The sequence below is a fragment of the Carassius auratus genome, chromosome 14 (assembly GCF_003368295.1).
Source record: "Carassius auratus strain Wakin chromosome 14, ASM336829v1, whole genome shotgun sequence".
Lineage (NCBI taxonomy): Eukaryota > Metazoa > Chordata > Actinopteri > Cypriniformes > Cyprinidae > Carassius > Carassius auratus.
The window spans coordinates 7,867,935-7,886,787 of NC_039256.1; the positions used below are offsets into that span (position 1 = coordinate 7,867,935).

General features: G+C 43.7%; 2 protein-coding genes across 7 annotated transcripts in view; one reads left to right on the forward strand and one right to left on the reverse strand.

Annotated features, from left to right (window-relative positions):
• Positions 1-6,659: 6,659 nt before the first annotated feature.
• The window catches only part of LOC113113510 (traf2 and NCK-interacting protein kinase-like), a 61,515-nt gene continuing 49,321 nt past the window's right edge, over positions 6,660-18,853 (reverse strand). For all 6 annotated transcript variants that reach the window (XM_026279734.1, XM_026279730.1, XM_026279733.1 and 3 more), the window contains 3 exons: positions 9,960-10,119; positions 8,997-9,136; positions 6,660-8,874 (listed from right to left, as the gene is read on the reverse strand). In XM_026279734.1, coding sequence (XP_026135519.1) covers positions 8,791-8,874; positions 8,997-9,136; positions 9,960-10,119 — 384 coding nt within the window. In that variant the 3' untranslated portion in view covers positions 6,660-8,790. The remainder of the gene's footprint in view (positions 8,875-8,996; positions 9,137-9,959; positions 10,120-18,853) is intronic.
• Positions 10,133-12,582, forward strand: LOC113113512 (S-antigen protein-like). The gene is made up of 2 exons (XM_026279737.1): positions 10,133-11,671; positions 11,863-12,582. The coding sequence occupies exons 1-2, from the start codon at positions 11,199-11,201 to the stop codon at positions 12,149-12,151; spliced, it is 762 nt and encodes a 253-aa protein (XP_026135522.1). The 5' UTR covers positions 10,133-11,198; the 3' UTR covers positions 12,152-12,582.

Genomic DNA, 18,853 nt, shown 5'->3' on the forward strand with positions numbered 1-18,853 from the left:
ATAGGCTTACATAAAAAGGAATATAGGCATATACACTAAATATATTTCACTTAAATCATATTGGACAGATTAACGAAACGAAAGAAAAAGTGTGCTATGGTTCATTGTGACACGTTCCAAAGTTTTCGGAAAGGAAAACGAAACTGCAGAGAAAAGTTTTCTTTATTTTGCCAAAGCTTTACAAGTTAAATTTTTTTTTGCAAAAGCTGACAGCTTTGAATAATGTCTTGCTTCTATATAATCAATCAGCTTTGGTATGACCATCGCACTGACACAACATCATTTTGCTTTATTAAAGCCTATACATTAACAAAATAAAAAAGAGTTAAAGAAACATATAAAAAGTTAGACTGCTCCATTGTACAACATGTTGCGTTCAGAGTATGGAGCCAAAAGAGTCTCAATAAAGATATATGCACACACTAAATTCACATATGCACACATAGGATTCATACATGCACACACATGATTCATAAATACACACACAGGATCCACAAATGCGCACAAAATTTACAAATGCACACACAAAATTTAAAAAGCACAGAAGATTCACAAATGCATACAAAATTCACAAATGCACACAAAATTCAGAAATACACACACAATTCAGAAATGCAAACAACATTTACAAATGCACTCAAGATTCACAAATGCACAGGACAAGATTCAGAAATGTATTTCTGATGCACACACACATATATATTTATTTACAAACTGCTTGCGGTCTGTGAACTTCACTGCATTTGTGTGTGAATTTTGAGACTCCCCTGACTTGGCTCGACACACAAATGCTTTTTTTTTAAACAGGGAATGATCAGCAACCAATCAGATATCTCCCTTCTTTTAGCCAATCACAAGAACACACTCCACGTGGGGGATTGTTTACTTATAAGCCAATCACATGAACGCGTTCATAGCGCAATATGCCTGTGGTGCAGTATATTATAGCCTACTTATTTATGAAATTGTATGAAAATACAATTGTTTAGATTACAATTCAGTTTTTTTTTTTTTATTATTTTTTACAAAATATAAATTAAAAAATGTCTCAATACATATAGCCCAGTGACTGCGGAAAAAAAGTTAACCATGGATTCATACATTTGCAATAGGCAAATATTTCATTTTATTGAAATATTTTAATGAAAGTTAAAAAAATAATAATGTACACCTTTTTGAATATTTAAATATATCTAAATATTCTTTTGGATGCAATGTAGAAGTCACTTTAATTGTATAATAATCGGTCCCTACATGAAGAGAGAGTCAGTGGTCCGCTGCAAGAGAAAAGTGACTCTCCGGCTGCGCAAAGTTAGTCGCCGGCTGCGTGAGGAAAGTGAGTCGTTCGCTGAGGAAAGTGAGTTGATCGCTGCGTGAGGAAAGTGAATCGTTCGCTTAACTTCGCTACGTGAGGAAAGTGAATCGTTCGCTGAGAAAAGTGAGTAGTTCGCTGCGTGAGGAAAGTGAGTCGTTCGCTGCGTGACTCTTGAGGAAAGTGAATCGTTCGGTAAGGAAAGTGAGTCATTCGCTGCGAGAGGAAAGTGACTCTCTGGCTGCGGAAAGTGAGTCTCCTGCTGTGCAAAGTGGGTCGCCGGCTGCGCAAAGTGAGTCGCCGGCTGCGTGAGGTAAGTGAGTCGTTCGCTGAGGAAAGTGAGTCGTTCGCTGCGTGAGGAAAGTGAATCGTTCGCTGAGGAAAGTGAGTCGTTCGCTGCGTGAGGAAAGTGAGTCATTCGCTGAGGAGAGTCGTTCGCTGATTGGCTTATAAGTAAACAATCCCCCACGTGGGGTGCATTCTTGTGATTGGCTAAAACAAGGGAGATATCTGATTGGTTGCAGATCATTCCCTGTTTAAAAAAAGGCAGTGAAGTTCACACACAGCAAGCAGTTTGTAAATCAAGATATATGTGTGTGTGCATCAGAAATACATTTCTGAATCTTGTCCTGTGCATTTGTGAATCTTGAGTGCATTTGTAAATGTTGTTTGCATTTCTGAATTGTGTGTGTATTTCTGAATTTTGTGTGCATTTGTGAATTTTGTATGCATTTGTGAATCTTCTGTGCTTTTTAAATTTTGTGTGTGCATTTGTGAATTTCGTGCGCATTTGTGTATCCTGTGTGTGTATTTATGGATTATGTGTGTGCATGTATGAATCCTATGTGTGCATATGTGAATGTAGTTTGTGCATTTATCTTTATTGAGACTCTTTTGGCTCCATATCAGAGTGACCGTGCCTCACTGTGCTGATAAAGCCAATGTGAGGGATGATGTTTTGTGTAGATAAAAGTACAAACACTATATAATAAATAATATTTTAGCATCCAGATACGTCGGAAACATTTGGATTTGTGATTATAATAAATTATTATTATTTGTTGGATTGACGTTTATAGCCTAAACTTGTTTTGTTTTCGAGAGAAACTAATAGCTGTTTTTATAATGTTTGTAAACAAAAAACAAAAAACACATTAACAAAGAAACTCCCTCACCTGTCCCTGGACACTTGCTCTCCTGTGCTCTGCTCTCCTTTGTCTCTCTGGAGTTTGATGTCCTCCCAGAACAGCTCCACCAGCTCCCACTCACTCCCTCACCTGTCCCAGGACACTTGCTTTCCTGTGCTCTTCTCGCCTCTGTTTCTCTCTGGAGTTTGACGTCCTCCCTGAGAAGCTCCACCAGTTTCCACTCACTCCCTCACCTGTCCCAGGACATTTGCTCTCCTATGCTCTTCTCGCCTCTGTTTCTCTCTGGAGTTTGATGTCTTCTCTGAGCAGCTCTACCAGCTCCCACTCACTCCCTCACCTGTCCCATCACACTTGCTCTCCTGTGGTCTTCTCTTGTCTGTCTCTCTCTCTCTCTGGAGTTTGATGTCCTCCCTGAGCAGCTCTATCAGCTCCCACTCACTCCCTCACTTGTTCTAGGACACATGCTCTCCTGTGCTCTTCTGTCTTCTTTCCCCTGTCTCACCGGAGTTTGATGTCCTTCCTGAGCAGCTCCACCAGCTTCCACTCATTCCCTCAGCTGTCCCAGGACACTTGCTCTCCTGTGCTCGTCTCTCTTCTCTCTCTCTCTCTCTCTCTGGAGTTTGATGTCCTCTCTGAGCAGCTCTACCAACTCCCACTCACTCCCTCACCTGTCCCAGGACACATGCTCTCCTGTACTCTTCTCTCTTCTCTCCTCTGTCTCACCGGAGTTTGATGTCCTCCCTGAGCAGCTCCACCAGCTTCCACTCACTCTCTCACCTGTCCCTCGACACATGCTCTCCTGTGCTCTTCTCTCTTCTGTCTCTCTCTCTCTCTCTCTGGAGTTTGATGTCTTCTCTGAGCAGCTCTACCAGCTTCCACTCACTCCCTCACCTGTCCCAGGGCACTTGCTCTCCTGTGCTCTTCTCGTCTCTGTTTCTCTCTGGAGTTTGTTGTCTTCTCTGAACAGCTCCACCAGCTTCCGCTCACTCCTTCACCTGTCCCAGGACATTTGCTCTTCTCTCACCTGTCTCTCTCTCTGGAGTTTGATGTCCTCCCTGATCAGCGCCACCAGCTTCCACTCACTCCCTCACCTGTCCCATCACACTTGCTCTCCTGTGGTCTTCTCTCGTCTGTCTCTCTCTTTCTCTCTGGAGTTTGATGTCCTCCCTGAGCAGCTCTATCAACTTCCACTCATTCCCTCAGCTGTCCCAGGACACTTGCTCTCCTGTGCTCGTCTCTCTTCTGTCTCTCTCTCTTGAGTTTGATGTCCTCTCTGAGCAGCTCTACCAGCTCCCACTCACTCCCTCACCTGTCCCAGGACACATGCTCTCCTGTGCTCTTCTCTCTTCTCTCCTCTGTCTCACCGGAGTTTGATGTCCTTCCTGAGCAGCTCCACCAGTTTCCACTTACTCCCACACCCGTCCCAGGACACTTGCTCTCCTGTGCTCTTCTCTCTTCTGTCTCACTCTCTCTCTCTCTGGAGTTTGATGTCCTCCCTGAGCAGCTCTACCAGCTCCCACTCACTCCCTCACCTGTCCCAGGCCAGATGCTCTCCTATGCTCTTCTCTCTTCTGTCTCACTGGAGTTTGATGTCCTCCCTGAGCAGCTCCACCAGCTTCCACTCATTCCCTCAGCTGTCCCAGGACACTTGCTCTCCTGTGCTCGTCTCTCTTCTCTCTCTCTCTCTCTCTCTCTGGAGATTGATGTCCTCTCTGAGCAGCTCTACCAGCTCCCACTCACTCCCTCACCTGTCCCAGGACACATGCTCTCCTGTGCTCTTCTCTCTTCTCTCCTCTGCCTCACCGGAGTTTGATGTCCTTCCTGAGCAGCTCCACCAGTTTCCACTTACTCCCACACCCGTCCCAGGACACTTGCTCTCCTGTGCTCTTCTCTCTTCTGTCTCACTCTCTCTCTCTCTGGAGGTTGATGTCCTCCCTGAGCAGCTCTACCAGCTCCCACTCACTCCCTCACCTGTCCCAGGCCAGATGCTCTCCTATGCTCTTCTCTCTTCTGTCTCTCTGGAGTTTGATGTCCTCCCTGAGAAGCTCCACCAGTTTCCACTCACTCCCTCACCTGTCCCAGGATACTTGCTCTCCTGTGCTCTTCTCTCGTCTGTTTCTCTCTGGAGTTTGATGTCTTCTCTGAGCAGCTCCACCAGCTTCCACTCACTCTCTCACCTGTCCCTCGACACATGCTCTCCTGTGCTATTCTCTCTTCTGTCTCTCTCTCTGGATTTTGATGTCTTCTCTGAGCAGCTCTACCAGCTTCCACTCACTCCCTCACCTGTCCCAGGACATTTGCTCTTCTCTCCTCTGTCTCTCTCTCTGGAGTTTGATGTCCTCCCTGAACAGCTCCACCAGCTTTCGCTCACTCCTTCACCTGTCCCATCACACTTGCTCTCCTGTGCTCTTCTCGCCTCTGTTTCTCTCTGGAGTTTGATGTCTTCTCTGAACAGCTCCACCAGCTTTCGCTCACTCCTTCACCTGTCCCAGGACATTTGCTCTTCTCTCCTCTGTCTCTCTCTCTGGAGTTTGATGTCCTCCCTGAACAGCTCCACCAGCTTCCACTCACTCCCTCACCTGTCCCATCACACTTGCTCTCCTGTGGTCTTCTCTTGTCTGTCTCTCTCTCTCTCTCTGGAGTTTGATGTCCTCCCTGAGCAGCTCTGTCAGCTCCCACTCAGTCCTTTACCTGTCCCATCACACTTGCTCTCCTGTGGTCTTCTCTCCTGTCTCCCTCTCTGGAGTTTGATGTCCTCCCTGAGAAGCTCCACCAGTTTCCACTCACTCCCTCACGTGTCCCATCACACTTGCTCTCCTGTGGTCTTCTCTCATCTGTCTCTCTCTCTCTGGAATTTGATGTCCTCCCTGAGAAGCTCCACCAGTTTCCACTCCCTCCCTCACCTGTCCCAGGACACTTGCTTTCCTGTGCTCTTCTCTCTTCTGTCTCTCTCTCTCTGGAGTTTGATGTCCTCCCTGAGCAGCTCTAGCAGCTCCCACTCACTCCATCACCTGTCCCATGACACTTGCTCTCCTGTGGTCTTCTCTTGTCTGTCTGTCTCTCTGGAGTTTGATGTCCTCCCTGAGAAGCTCCACCAGTTTCCACTCACTCCCTCACCTGTCCCAGGACACTTGCTCTCCTGTGCTCTTCTCTCTTCTGTCTCTCTCTCTCTCTCTCTCTGGAGTTTGATGTCCTCCCTGAGCAGCTCTACCAGCTCCCACCCACTCCCTCACCTGTCCCAGGACACTTGCTCTCCTGTGGTCTTCTCTCGTCTCTCTCTCTCTCTCTCTGGAGTTTGATGTCCTCCCTGAGCAGCTCTATCAGCTCCCACTCAGTCCTTTACCTGTCCCATCACACTTGCTCTCCCGTGGTCTTCTCTCCTGTCTCCCTCTCTGGAGTTTGATGTCCTCCCTGAGAAGCTCCACCAGTTTCCACTTACTCCCTCACGTGTCCCATCACACTTGTTCTCCTGTGGTCTTCTCTCATCTGTCTCTCTCTCTGGAATTTGATGTCCTCCCTGAGAAGCTCCACCAGTTTCCACTCACTCCCTCACCTGTCCCAGGACACTTGCTCTCCTGTGGTCTTCTCTTGTCTGTCTCTCTCTCTGGAGTTTGATGTCCTCCCTGAGCAGCTCCACCAGCTTCCACTCACTCTCTCACCTGTCCCTCGACACTTGCTCTCCTGTGCTCTTCTCTCCTGTCTCCCTCTCTCTGGAGTTTGATGTCCTCCAGAAAAAAAAAAAAAAAAACTTGCCTTTTAACACTTGTTTCGCTAGATATTTGAGTAAATGAAAACAAAATACTTAAATTTCAATGTGAATTCCATAATAAATTCATTCTAATAAAATCCAGCATATCTGGAGCAGAACAATACAATTTTTTATTTGTGTATTTGTGCATTTTCATTCAAATTATTATTTCTTATAATGTTTGTCCACACTTGTAGTGTTTTCTTTGTGGGAACATGAGCTCCAAACTTTGTTGAATCTCTTCCTCAATAATGCACAGCGGATCAGTTGTATAGAGCTGATCACTGTATAGAGTCTATAAACAATGTATATGATAAGAGTTCGAATAAAATGACTTATACATTTTTCATGATTTATAACTATGAGCTTTTTTTTCTACAAATCATGTGCATGATGATGGCTTGTATGGGTGTTAATGTAGCACAGCTAAACAAAGACACACTGAGCCCTGTTTTCTTAAAGCATTTATTTGGCTCGATTCCTTCATGTGACACACAAATTACACTTTATATGCAATGTGCTGTTACTGAAACCTAAAAGAAGAGTTTTTGATGATCATAACGGAGTACATGGTGCTTCCTACAGTGCTTGATACTGAACTGTATCTAGGAATATATACAGTACAGGAAATATACAGTCAAATTACACTATTGCAAAGAAGAGAAAGCTTTGAGTTAAATTAAAATCCTCTGTTGTTAATGTACAGCATGAAAGTGAAAGTACAGAAACCGACTCTCAGACATTTTAATGTTTGATTTTTACATTCATGATGTCTCATACACAACACGAGCCAGATGGCATTCAGGGCACATTAAGGCACGGTAGAGAAAAGAAAAACAAGACTTTGTCTACTCTGCTGTGACGAAACAGATGAAGCAGCAGAGCTGATCTGAGCATCAGACTCCCAGCGGATTCCTGATTACATGAAACTACTGAAGCACCTCAGAACAGAGTTCAGTGATGATACTGTTGTGTGCAAACACTCGTCTCCATACACTGAGATGCTCTGCTGGAGTACAGGATAAATTCAGTGCGCTGCAAATCATCAGAATACTAATGCTCACACGTCTGTTCTCTAGTGTCAAATCAAGCCTATAAAACTCTTAGCATGCCATTTTTAGTTTGATTGTTAATAAAAGAGTAAAATCAATAATGTGTCAAACTATAACAGTAGTATTAAGCAAGTTAGTCTGTATGCGTGCGATGTAAACTGCACGTGGTTCACAATCACAAGTATTGCATCCTCACAAGCAGTGGTGTTTTCAGTGCAAATATAACATTTCAATGGACAGTTCAAGCCATCTGATCCCAAACGCCATACCTCTGGCTTTTTACAACTCTGACTTCCCACATTTCAACTTTCTTCAACTCTCTTTCATACGAACATCTTCCTCTTCCTGCTGCTTTTCTTTGCTTCGTTTAATTTCCTCATTTAAGGCTGAGAAACAACAGAATCACGTGCATCACAAATCACTCCACACTTGCTATAATGATTTCCACACACAACCATGCTTTACTCTACTATTTTTTCATTCCAAGAACAATAAAAATCTTTCTGAACTGTCTTGTGACACTGAACTAATACTCCGTTAAGTGACAGAAATGTATTGAGTGTCAGTGAATGTCTCGGAACGTCTCAAATCATAAACTATCAGAGAGAGGTGACTGATGCATTTATTTCATGAATTTAAGTATGTGAATTATGTATTTGTGTTTATACTTGAGCTCAGAAGCATGACTCTGTCGAACTGTCAATGTACCTAAAGAATCAATACTGAAGACTTATTAACCAGAACCAGCAGAAAACACTCCTTCATCTAAGAAACGTGTGAGAAATAGACTGATGCCAATCAAAGAATAATTCTCAAATGTACAAAGCAAATGAATAGCGATGTTCAGACTGCAGACATAGAGCAATCATTTAATCTGCGTGCAGACACTTGTGTATAATTAATTGTATAATTGTTGTGCCACTGATCCGATCCGGGTCATTGAATGTTGAGTATCCACTCATACCAATCAGTTAAAAACACGCTCAGGACATCCCTACTTTCATTAGATCACTTTTATCATGATCAATTGTCTAGTTATGTTTGTGTTTTAGTACAGCGGGAACTATAATTAACAAACACACAAAACAACATTAAGATAAACTGCCATTAGTTCTAATTAAAAGTGTTTCCTTGGAAAGCCTGTGAAAAGAAGCTGAATGTCTGCAGTCATCGGTAACAGTATTTCTCTCAAAAGATGCTACAATGTTCGACAGTTAGTCTATTAGCTGTTAGTATGGGCTTCACCGTGTACCAGCCATGGTTATCATTATACAATAAAATAATCAGGTATTAGGGACAAAATATCAGCATGACATGGTAATAAAAAGTTCAAATTAAAAGGTTTATGTTTTACACACAGATCAAGACAAATGCTGACACTGTCAGACGCAACACAATATATCACCTATTTTACATACAATATGTTTATAATATATCACTTCTATTAAAATGTTTACATGTGAATACAGAAAGAGGACAGTTTGACTCTTGAAGGTGGTCTGTAGTTTGACCAGCAGCCGTCTGTGAACATCACCAGCTGAAGAGAGTGTTCTGTCCTAACGTCATGAAGTAGATCTGACTGCTTCCACCAGACTGCATCGCCGCGAAGAACACCTGCAGACACACACACACACACACACACGCATGGTCCATTTCTATGTCCTGTGAGAATAATCTGTAGAGAATTCTTCCATTTCTGAATCTGATATTACACAAGTGTACAGATGCTTTCTTACTTTATCGTTTCTCTCACACAGGAACTTGAGCTTCTGGGCCTTCTTGTGCATGAAGACTCCCTCCAGACTGCTCGTCTGAGCAGATCTCAGCTCGATGGCTTTCTCTCCCCATCCCATCACTTGATTCGACTGAAGATAAGCTGCAGATCAACAACAACATCATCACATCGACCTGAGCCACGGATAAACATCTCCAGCTGATTCAGCTCAGTAAAGCTCAGATGATCTGGAGCTGTTCAACATCAGCAGATCTGATTTATATAGGGCTCATGAACTGAGAAAATCAAATTCCCTTGACCCTATGACATATAAGATGTCACTGTGCTTTGCCTTTACCCCATCTTTGGTACACTACGTGACCGCTTCATATAGACACTGCTGAGGGAATGAAGCAGTGAATATTATTCAAACAGAGAAAGAGAAATCATCAGATCTAATGGCTCTCACTGGATTGCCTTCTGTTTCATCACACATCACGTGCCATGAGTACAGGCCTGATCACACTGAGAACAATAACAATATTAACTTCACGTTTGATCGGAGTGTGTGCTAAAGTAACGTTCACAGAAGATAAATGCATGACTTCATCTCTGAATGCAATGCCAAATATACTGTTTCAGTTGTGGTGTGGATTTTGGAAACCTCAGCGTCTTTATTGTGTTCAGCCTCATTCAGAGTTGAAGAACAGGCAGCTTTGCTCCACTTCTTCTGTGGATGTGTAGGAAGTGAGGTGACTCATCCATCCAAATGATTTGTTTTGCTTTTTCACATTTAGAGTCTCATGCACATCCGTCATTACAAGAACTTCCTTAATATGACTGCAGCTCTAGATGAGCAGCATAGTTCTCAAGCTCAGATACATAAGACAATCAAATCCATACTGCACCCTGAACAGATAATCACTGTATGGTATGTGCATCATGTACATCTGTGTGTGTGTGTGTGTGTGTGTGTGGAGCTCACCCACGGAGGCGGGCATCTCCCCCCACTGCAGCACTGTCTCCCTGGTGATGCGGCCGTAGGTGTCAATATAGACGCCCTCGTCCTCGTAACACAGCAACAGCTCCATCCCACTGCTGCTGGGGAGGATGATGATGGCATGCGGCCGGATCACACCTTGGATCTGAAACACACAGGCATTCTGTTATAAAGAGATTAACAGTAACTACCTTAATAAATCCAGTCTGTGTCAGCAAATAGAATACACAGATATGACACTCTACATTTACCAGCAGGTCACCTACATTAAAATGTATTTTAATCTTAAAGTTGATATGAATCCAAGTCAGTTTGTGTCTTTAAAAAGGGTATAAACAAGTTTTGTGAGTAAAAACAATACGAGGTAAATCAGACAAAAAGGTCATTAAAAAAATGTTTCCTTCAAGCTCACTGCATAATACATTTTTGAGATACAGAAACTTGCAGACACAAATTGTTCTTTATTACAAATATATAGCAGTCAATCATTTACAAATGCAGCCTTGGGATATGTCTATATGAATCCATATGTTTGAAAACTGCATTTTAATTTTACAACTCTGTCCACTGTCCATGCTAGAGTTTTCAAGCATTTTCCAAAAGTTTCTCATCCAGACTGAAACTTCAGGAAATTGTTACATGCGTAAACCCTCAAAAAAGCTCACTGAGACAGAACAGACAAGACACGTTTTTATGCAATTCTTCTGGCAGGATCATTTTATTAAGGAAAATATCTCATTCACAGGTTGCATGCACTCCTGAATGTATGTCTGATCTAAAATGCAACTGCCTCATGTTTTGCGGTAAACAGCAATCACATGTAAATCAAGTAAATTTTCTTTCATCTTTGCAGGACTGTGATATGAAGAGTGTGCAATGTAACAGCCTGTAGTAATAGTGTGAAAGTGAATAGCACATAACAGAAACAATACCGATATCTATTGGTACAATATGTGTCACATGACTAAACAGTCAAAAAGCCTCAATTCACAGACCACAAATTCACAAACGTATCTACTTTAAAGAGCGTTTTTTTTTTAAAGCTACATTTTCTTTGACAAAAAGTGCCATCTTAGTGTGGAAGGAAGGGCAAAATGGAGAGAAAAAGATGCATTTTCAAATGAAAACATTAATGTGGACAAGGTCTTGGAAGCCATAATTGTAACCTGTCTAATAATGCAAATAGCATGTCAACATCAGGGTTCTGTGTAGTCTGGTGATCTCATGCCTGGTAGATCCGAATACAGAGCACCCACATCCAGTGGTCCTGGAGGTCCCAGGTCTGATGGTACTGGAAGTCTCAGGTCTGGTGGCCCCTTATGTCCCAGGTCTGGTTGTCCTGGAAGTCCAAGATCTAGTGGCCCCTTATGTCCCAGGTCTGGTAGTCTTACAAGTCCCAAGTCTTTTGGCCCCGGAGGTCCCCGGTCTGATGGTCCTGTAGGTCCCAGGTCTGGTAGTCTTATAAGTCCCAAGTCTTGTGGCCCCAAGGGTCCCAGGTCTGATGGTCTTATAGATCCCAAGTATTGTGGCCCTGGAGGTCCCAGGGCCGATGGTCTTATAGATCCCAAATATTGTGGCTCTGGAGGTCCCAGGTCTTGTTACCCCGGAGGTTCCGGGTTTGATGGTTCCAGAGGTCCCAGGTCTGGTGGCCCCGGAGGTCCCAAGTTTTGTGACCCTGGAAGTCCCAGAGGTCCCAGGTCTGGTGGTCCTATAGGTCCCAGATCTGGTGTTCTTATAAGTCCCAATTCTTGTGGCCTCGGAGGTCCCAGGTCTTGTGACCCCGGAGGTTCCAGGTTTGATGGTTCCAGAGGTCCCAGGTCGGGTGGCCCCGGAGGTCCCAAGTTTGTGACCCTGGAAGTCCCAGGTCTGATGGTCCCAGAGGTTCCAGGTCTGGTGGTCCTATAGGTCCCAGATCTGGTGTTCTTATAAGTCCCAAGTCTTGTGGCCTGGGAGGTCCCAGGTCTTGTGACCCTGGAGGTTCGAGGTTTGATGGTTCCAGAGGTCCCAGATCTGGTGGTCCCGGAGATCCCAAGTTTTGTGGCCCCGTAGGTCCCAGGTCTGGTGGTCTTATAGGTCCCATGTCTTGTGGCTCCGGAGGACCTAGGTCTGGTGGTCCTTCAGGTCCCAAGACTTGTGGCCCCGGAGGGGCTTCCAATGATGGCTGCCAATGTCCTTAGTGTGTGGGGTGCACACACTTCCCTGTCTGACACCTTCAGCACAAAGGTGACTGTGTCCCTGCCTTCAAAGACAATGGCTCCTGATCTCAAACTCTATGGCATAGCTGGGAAGGCAGTCCCAGAGTCCACTCCAGCCCCGTAGCCACCCTGCTCAACCATCTTCTGATCCATCATGTTCTCCATTTCTGTTGGCTTTGCCTCGATCCCTTGTTCAACTAGGACCCTGTGTTGTCCAGGTCTTTTCCACTTCATGGTCCTGTCCCTCTATTCCTCTCTCTAGTCCTCCTTTGCTCCGCCACCCTCCTGGATTAGTTTTTTGTGTGTTTATGGATGTAATAAGTTGTCTCTTGTGGAAGCCATGGCCTAGTGGTTAGAGTTTGACTCTAACCCTAAGGTTGTGGGTTTGAGTCTCAGGTCAGCAATACCATGACTTAGGTGGCCTTGAGCAAGGCACCGAACCCCCAACTGCTCCCCAGGCACCGCAGCATAAATGGCTGCCCACTGCTCCGGGTTTGTGTTCATGGTGTATGTGTGTGTGCACTTTGGATGTGTTAAATGCAGAGCACAAATTATTGGTTCACCATACTTGGCTGTATGTCACGTCACTCTTGAATAGGGGGCTCTATGCTCTTATTCAGTGTAGTCTTTTAAATTGTAGTTCTGTTTAGTTCCCGTTCTCTGTTTTCCCCTCGTTAGTCTTATTGTTTTCAGCCGTATCTAGTTAGCCTTGTTCCCCTGGTGTATGTATAGTTCTTTGTCTTCCCTAAATTCCTTGTCAAGGTTTTTATTCTTTATTACAAAATTAGGACATTACACCTGCAGTTTTTAATGGCAGATGGTGTTCTAGGTTAGTTTTAAACTGCACACTCAATGGACATGAAGTGCCCTTGTGCATTTGTCTGAGTCAAGTAAGTGGTTAAATGTTCTTGCACCTCGGCTTTTATGCCTTTACGACGTGAGATTTATCTAAACACAGCCCACTATAATTTGCTTCAACCTTTTCAAATTGAATGATTATTTTATATTCAAGTGTGTGTAAGAAACTGGAAGCAAGCAGAGTACAGTTGTTAATAAAACATGCAGTGTCATCTGCTATTCAAAACTAAGCTAAGTTATTAATTGACCATATGCACAATTACTTCCTGGTTTTACATAAGCCAACTCAGTAATTTCCGGTCAACTACTGTGCCGTAAGGAGAGCGCCCTTTGCTCAGTTCCTCTACATCAGTGGTTCCCAACCATGGTCCTGAAGGCACCCAAACACAGCACAGTTTGTATGTCTCCTTTCTCCGACACATCAATTTCAGGTCTTGAAGTCTCTACTAATGAGCTTATGACCTGAATCAGGTGTATTTGATTAAGGAGACATGCAAGCCGTAAAATGTTGGGGTGCCTCCGGGACCAGGGTTGGGAACCACTTCTCTACATAATACATTCACAATTTGGAGAAAAGTTTTGTTTGTCTGAGAGGACCAAATGTCCACATATACCATTTCAGGAATGACAAACGCGAATGTTAAATGTACTTGAGGGAATCTGTTAAATCTGCCCGCCAGTCAGAGGTGGAAAGTAACAAATTACATTTACTTGCATTACTGTAATAGAGTAGCTTTTTTGTGTACTTCTACTTTTTAAAGTAATTTTTTAAATCTGTAATTTTACTTTTACGTAAGAGCGGAATTTCCTTATATGGGTCCTAAGGGCACTTCTGCCGGAAGAGCGCGCGCTCCCGTATAGCAGAGCACTGAGAGCACAGACATTCACTGATCAGAACGAGAGCGTCGCAAAATGTCACAAAAGAAGTGTGTTTTTGGTTGCCAGGGCAAGACAACCCTGCACAGATTACCAAAAAAAAAACAGCATTAAGGGACCAGTGGATGGAGTTTATTTTTACAGAGCATCAACGGAGTTGTGCAAGTGTTTTTGTTTGTTCCCTGCATTTCGAAGATGCTTGTTTTACAAACAAGGCCCAGTTTGACGCCGGATTTGCACATCGTTTATTTCTTAAGGATAATGCAGTTCCAACGGAAAAGGGTCACGATCGTGTGTTGGAACCGCATGCGGTGAGTAAAACTGCTTCAAATATCTCTGTGTTGTTAACTTAGCTATCAGCGTGTAAGCACATCAAGTAAACAACATGCAATGTTGTCATCAAACTGCACTGTACACATGTACAGCTTAAAAAAAAAAGACGACTGTAACGATTCAAACAAATCTCCATATTCATCGGGAAGAAGGAGGCGGGAACCAGCGCACAATCAAAACATAATTTTAATAATCAGAAATAAACACAAACGGCGCGTCAGCCCGCGCACAAATAAAAGCCAAAACTTAAAATAATATCCCAGGCCTGGTCCTCTCTCGTCCTTCACGGTCGTCACTCCAGTTTTATATCCTTCCATCTCCTACGTGGGACTCGATACTAGCGGTGGGGCTCAGGTGTAGCTCATCTCCAATCACTACACCTGGCCTCACTCCTCGTTCCCACGCCTCTCGGCCCCGCCCCACTCGCCACATACCCCCATCGCCCCTCGCAGGCCGGGGGCTACTCCCGAGACTGCGCTCTACTCCCCCCCCCCTTCCCTCCGGGGGAGACCGCTCACGGGGACCTGCGGGAACCTGGGGGTAGGACAGACGAGGCGAGAGAAAAGGAGATGGAAGGAGGAGCGACAGGGACGAGAGAGGGGAGAGAGAAAAAAACAAAAACAAAAAAAAAATCCGGTTCCCAGACGCACTGCTGCTCGGGCCTCCACCGGCTGGGTGATCTCCTCCGCGGTGCCCGGCGGTGGCACTGGACGGCCCTCGGCGGACGGCAAGACACTCCTCCGCCACCCGGTGGACGGCGACGGCTCCTCCGATATTGGGCAGCGGCAGGAGTCCCCCGTTCCCTGCCCCTCCGGATTCCGTCACGGAGGCGGCAGGCTCCGGCCCCCTGGCGAACGGCGCCGACTCCTCCGCTCCCTCACGGACGGCAGCCGCCCCTCCTTGTCGTGGGCGGTCGGCAGTGAGCTCGCCCGTCCCCGGCAACTCGCTCCAGCCCACCGCCTCGAGCGTCCATGGCGGCACATACCTCGCCAGCTCGAGGGCACCGCGGATTCACCACAGCGGCGAGGGATCTTCAGCAGCGCGTCCCTCCTTCTCCCGGGCTTCGGCACCACTGTAACGATTCAAACAAATCTCCATATTCATCGGGAAGAAGGAGGCGGGAACCAGCGCACAATCAAAACATAATTTTAATAATCAGAAATAAACACAAACGGCGCGTCAGCCCGCGCACAAATAAAAGCCAAAACATAAAATAATACCCCAGGCCTGGTCCTCTCTCGTCCTTCACGGTCGTCACTCCAGTTTTATATCCTTCCATCTCCTACGTGGGACTCGATACTAGCGGTGGGGCTCAGGTGTAGCTCATCTCCAATCACTACACCTGGCCTCACTCCTCGTTCCCATGCCTCTCGGCCCCGCCCCACTCGCCACAACGACATAAAGTGGAACTTAGTCATTTTCCAAAACCGCTAAGCAAATATATACAGTTTCAGTACATACCAAATAGAGACGTCGTTGCTGATGCTGCTCTTATTAAATTTAAGCCTCTGGATCTGATTCTGGATCATAAATATATGGCTGAATCTGACTGTTAGCCATGGTTTGTTTTGGATGTTTTTTTCCTCACGGTAATGTCACAGCTTCCAAACGCTCTCAACGCAAAAGACTACTCTCATGATTCTTTAGCTCCGCCCACACGTCACGGCTCCAGCCACTCGCGTTTTTCCGGAAAAAAAACGGTATATCGGTAATCAGACTATCTTTCTCTTATGAATGTAATAAAACTAAAGACTTTTTGGAGTTATGAAGGATGCAGTACTACTCTATAGGTAAGATTTACAGGATATTGAGTGAAAACGAACATTTCACCCCCCCCCCCCTTAAAGTTTTTGCATTCCGTTCGACTGTGTAGATAGAACCTTATTGTTTTTTAAATAAAAATCCCATAATGTCTGAAAAAATAAAAAAAGTCTTTCACATAATGTATATAAGTTATACAACAATATGGGAATAACTCAATTTTGACAAAAATGTGAGATAGAACCTTAAAATTCCAAGGGGACGAAATGTCTTATTATTCTAAATAACTGATTCCTTTAATTAAAAACAACTAGTTTGAGATTAATAGGGCTATCCCAGGGGTGTCAAACTCAGTTCCTGGAGGGCCGCAGCCCTGCAGAGTTTAGTTCTAATCCTGCTCCAGGCCACATAAGCCTAAATGATTAGATGAGCTGGATCAGGTGTGTTTAATTAGGTTTTTATCTAAACTGTGCAGGACTGTGAACCTCCAGGAACTGAGTTTGACACCCTTGGCCTGTCCCATTTTTGCCTCCCTCCCACTGTTAAAATGTAACTAAGTAATTTTTACTCTGAGTACATTTTAAATGAGCTACTTTTTACTTCTACTTGAGTAGATTTTTAGACTGGTACTTTTACTTGTACTTAAGTAAAATTTAATTAATGTAATGGTACTTTTGCTTGAGTAGAATATTTTTGTAGTCTTTCCACTTCTGCCGCTAGTCAAAATAGAGCTGTGCATTAAGTGATTTAGACTAACAAAACTACAGCAACAAGTCTGTGTTGGATAAAACTTCCTGCACTTGCTATATGTTATGCTTCAGTATGATAAAGTACTAAATTTATTATATTTTGTAACAATATACAAACTTTATAATCACGAGGAGGAGGCGGCGGGATCTGGCGGACATTCAAATTAAACTTTGAATAATCAAAGAAACACAAAATAGTGCGACAGCTCCTCGCGGACGACAAACAAACAAAAACCCAACACAAAATAAAGCCCAGGCCTGGTCCTCTCTCATCCTTCACTGTCGTTGCTCCTCTTTTGTATCCTTCCAATCTCCTCCGTGGGACTAGAGACCGGTGAGTGGATCATATTTGGATCATACCCGCCCCACTCGTCACATATTTATTTTATAATAAAGGCGGGTGTACACGGTGCGAATTCGAATGGTCGGAAGATTGTATGTCCACGCACACGGCACAAGTGAGTTTATCTGAAAATCATACGGACGAGATGATATACGACATGATTTTACAACCCACGAATTCCAGAAGCAATCGCACGAAGTTGATAGACGCGTTCGACTTGAAGAACCGCTGCACGGACAGAAGGTATGACATTAAAGTACCGCGAAAAAGCGATAAGAGAGAACATTTATCCAATGCATTCAAATCGCTCTCACGGTACTTTGATGTCATACAGGTGATCATTCTGTGCAGCGCTGCTTCAAGTCGAACGCGCCTAATATAACTGCTCTCCCTCTCTCATAACTGCATATAAAATATTGATACGAGCTGTGACTGTTTCCTACACGTACAGGTTATTTTTCAGCAATAGGAAACCGGGACGTTTGGTCACCCTGTGTGTGTGTGCTCTTGTATATAGTTTATAAATATCTGAAATAGGTATTACAATGTAAACATGGTTTGTGAGGAAATTCCTGTGCCCTGGTAAACCAAATGGCTTTAAAAAATACTATACGGTGTTTAATAGAAATTTTAAACATGCATTTTCCGTGATGGATAGAGGTAGTGTATGGGTATATACAATATAGAATATCGTTACGTCTATGTAAACTACATATGCGTGTGTGTGTGTGTGTGAGAGAAAAAAAAAATTGCTTGCAAACTCCTACGACAGCAAAAATCGCACCGTGTATGCCCTCCTTAAATCAAAAGACGTGAAAAAAAAAAAAAAAATAGGGTGTTGATATGGCAGCTGCAGCCAATGAGTGATCCTCTGCTGCCATATCATGGTTATAATGGTAATTTCATTTTCATCTTAAAATGTCTTTATTTTCCGCCAAGACATGTTTTCTGACTCATGAACGTAATTTATTGATTATCGAATGTACCATTACAATGTTGTTTAAGAGATTAGCCTAATCGCCTAAACCGTTACGATACTGTTTATTTGTCAGCATTCAAATATACAGTTACCTGGGATTAGCAAACTGCATATAAAATAATTATTACTGCTATCATTATTTAAGGGGTTGCAATTGTTCTGTTTCTCAGTTTCTGATAAGAACGAGGAGGAGATATTTCTGTGAGAGTCACTACCTATAATATAGCACATATAAAATGAGATTCATCAGAAGATTACGAGCGGGCTTATCTTTACCTGGAAGTTTGAAATAGTGCTCCGTGCATATGGTCAAATCAAGAGAGAATCGTCATGCATTCTGATAATCTCAAAATTGTTGCAGAATAACAACTCAATTTGAAATGCATCGATTTATTGTCACAGCCCTAATAATCAGGGATCCGGAAATATATATGTTTGTGTGTGTGTATATATATATATATATATATATATATATATATATATATATATATATATATATATATATATATATATATATATATATTTATTAGGGGTGTAACGATACGCGTATTCGTATTGAACCGTTCGGTACGAGGCTTTTGGTTTGGTACGCGGTACGCATTATGTACCGAACAGTTCGTTGGACTAATTAATTATATGTGAAAAAAAAAAAGAGAGAAATATAATGATATGTGTTCAGCAAGGTAGTCCAATAACCCAAACGACGTAACAGGCAACGACCCTGGACACTCCCGAAGAAGAAAAAAAACACCAACTTATAGTTATGTGTTTATGTTATGCTACTC

Excerpts from the sequence above, each read along its gene's own strand:
- LOC113113512 (XM_026279737.1), top strand. The coding sequence starts at position 11,199 with ATGCCTGGTAGATCCGAATACAGAGCACCCACATCCAGTGGTCCTGGA. Across the intron at positions 11,672-11,862 it reads GGAAGTCCCAGAGGTCCCAG|GTCTGGTGGTCCTATAGGTC; the intron begins GTCTGGTGGTCC and ends CAGAGGTTCCAG.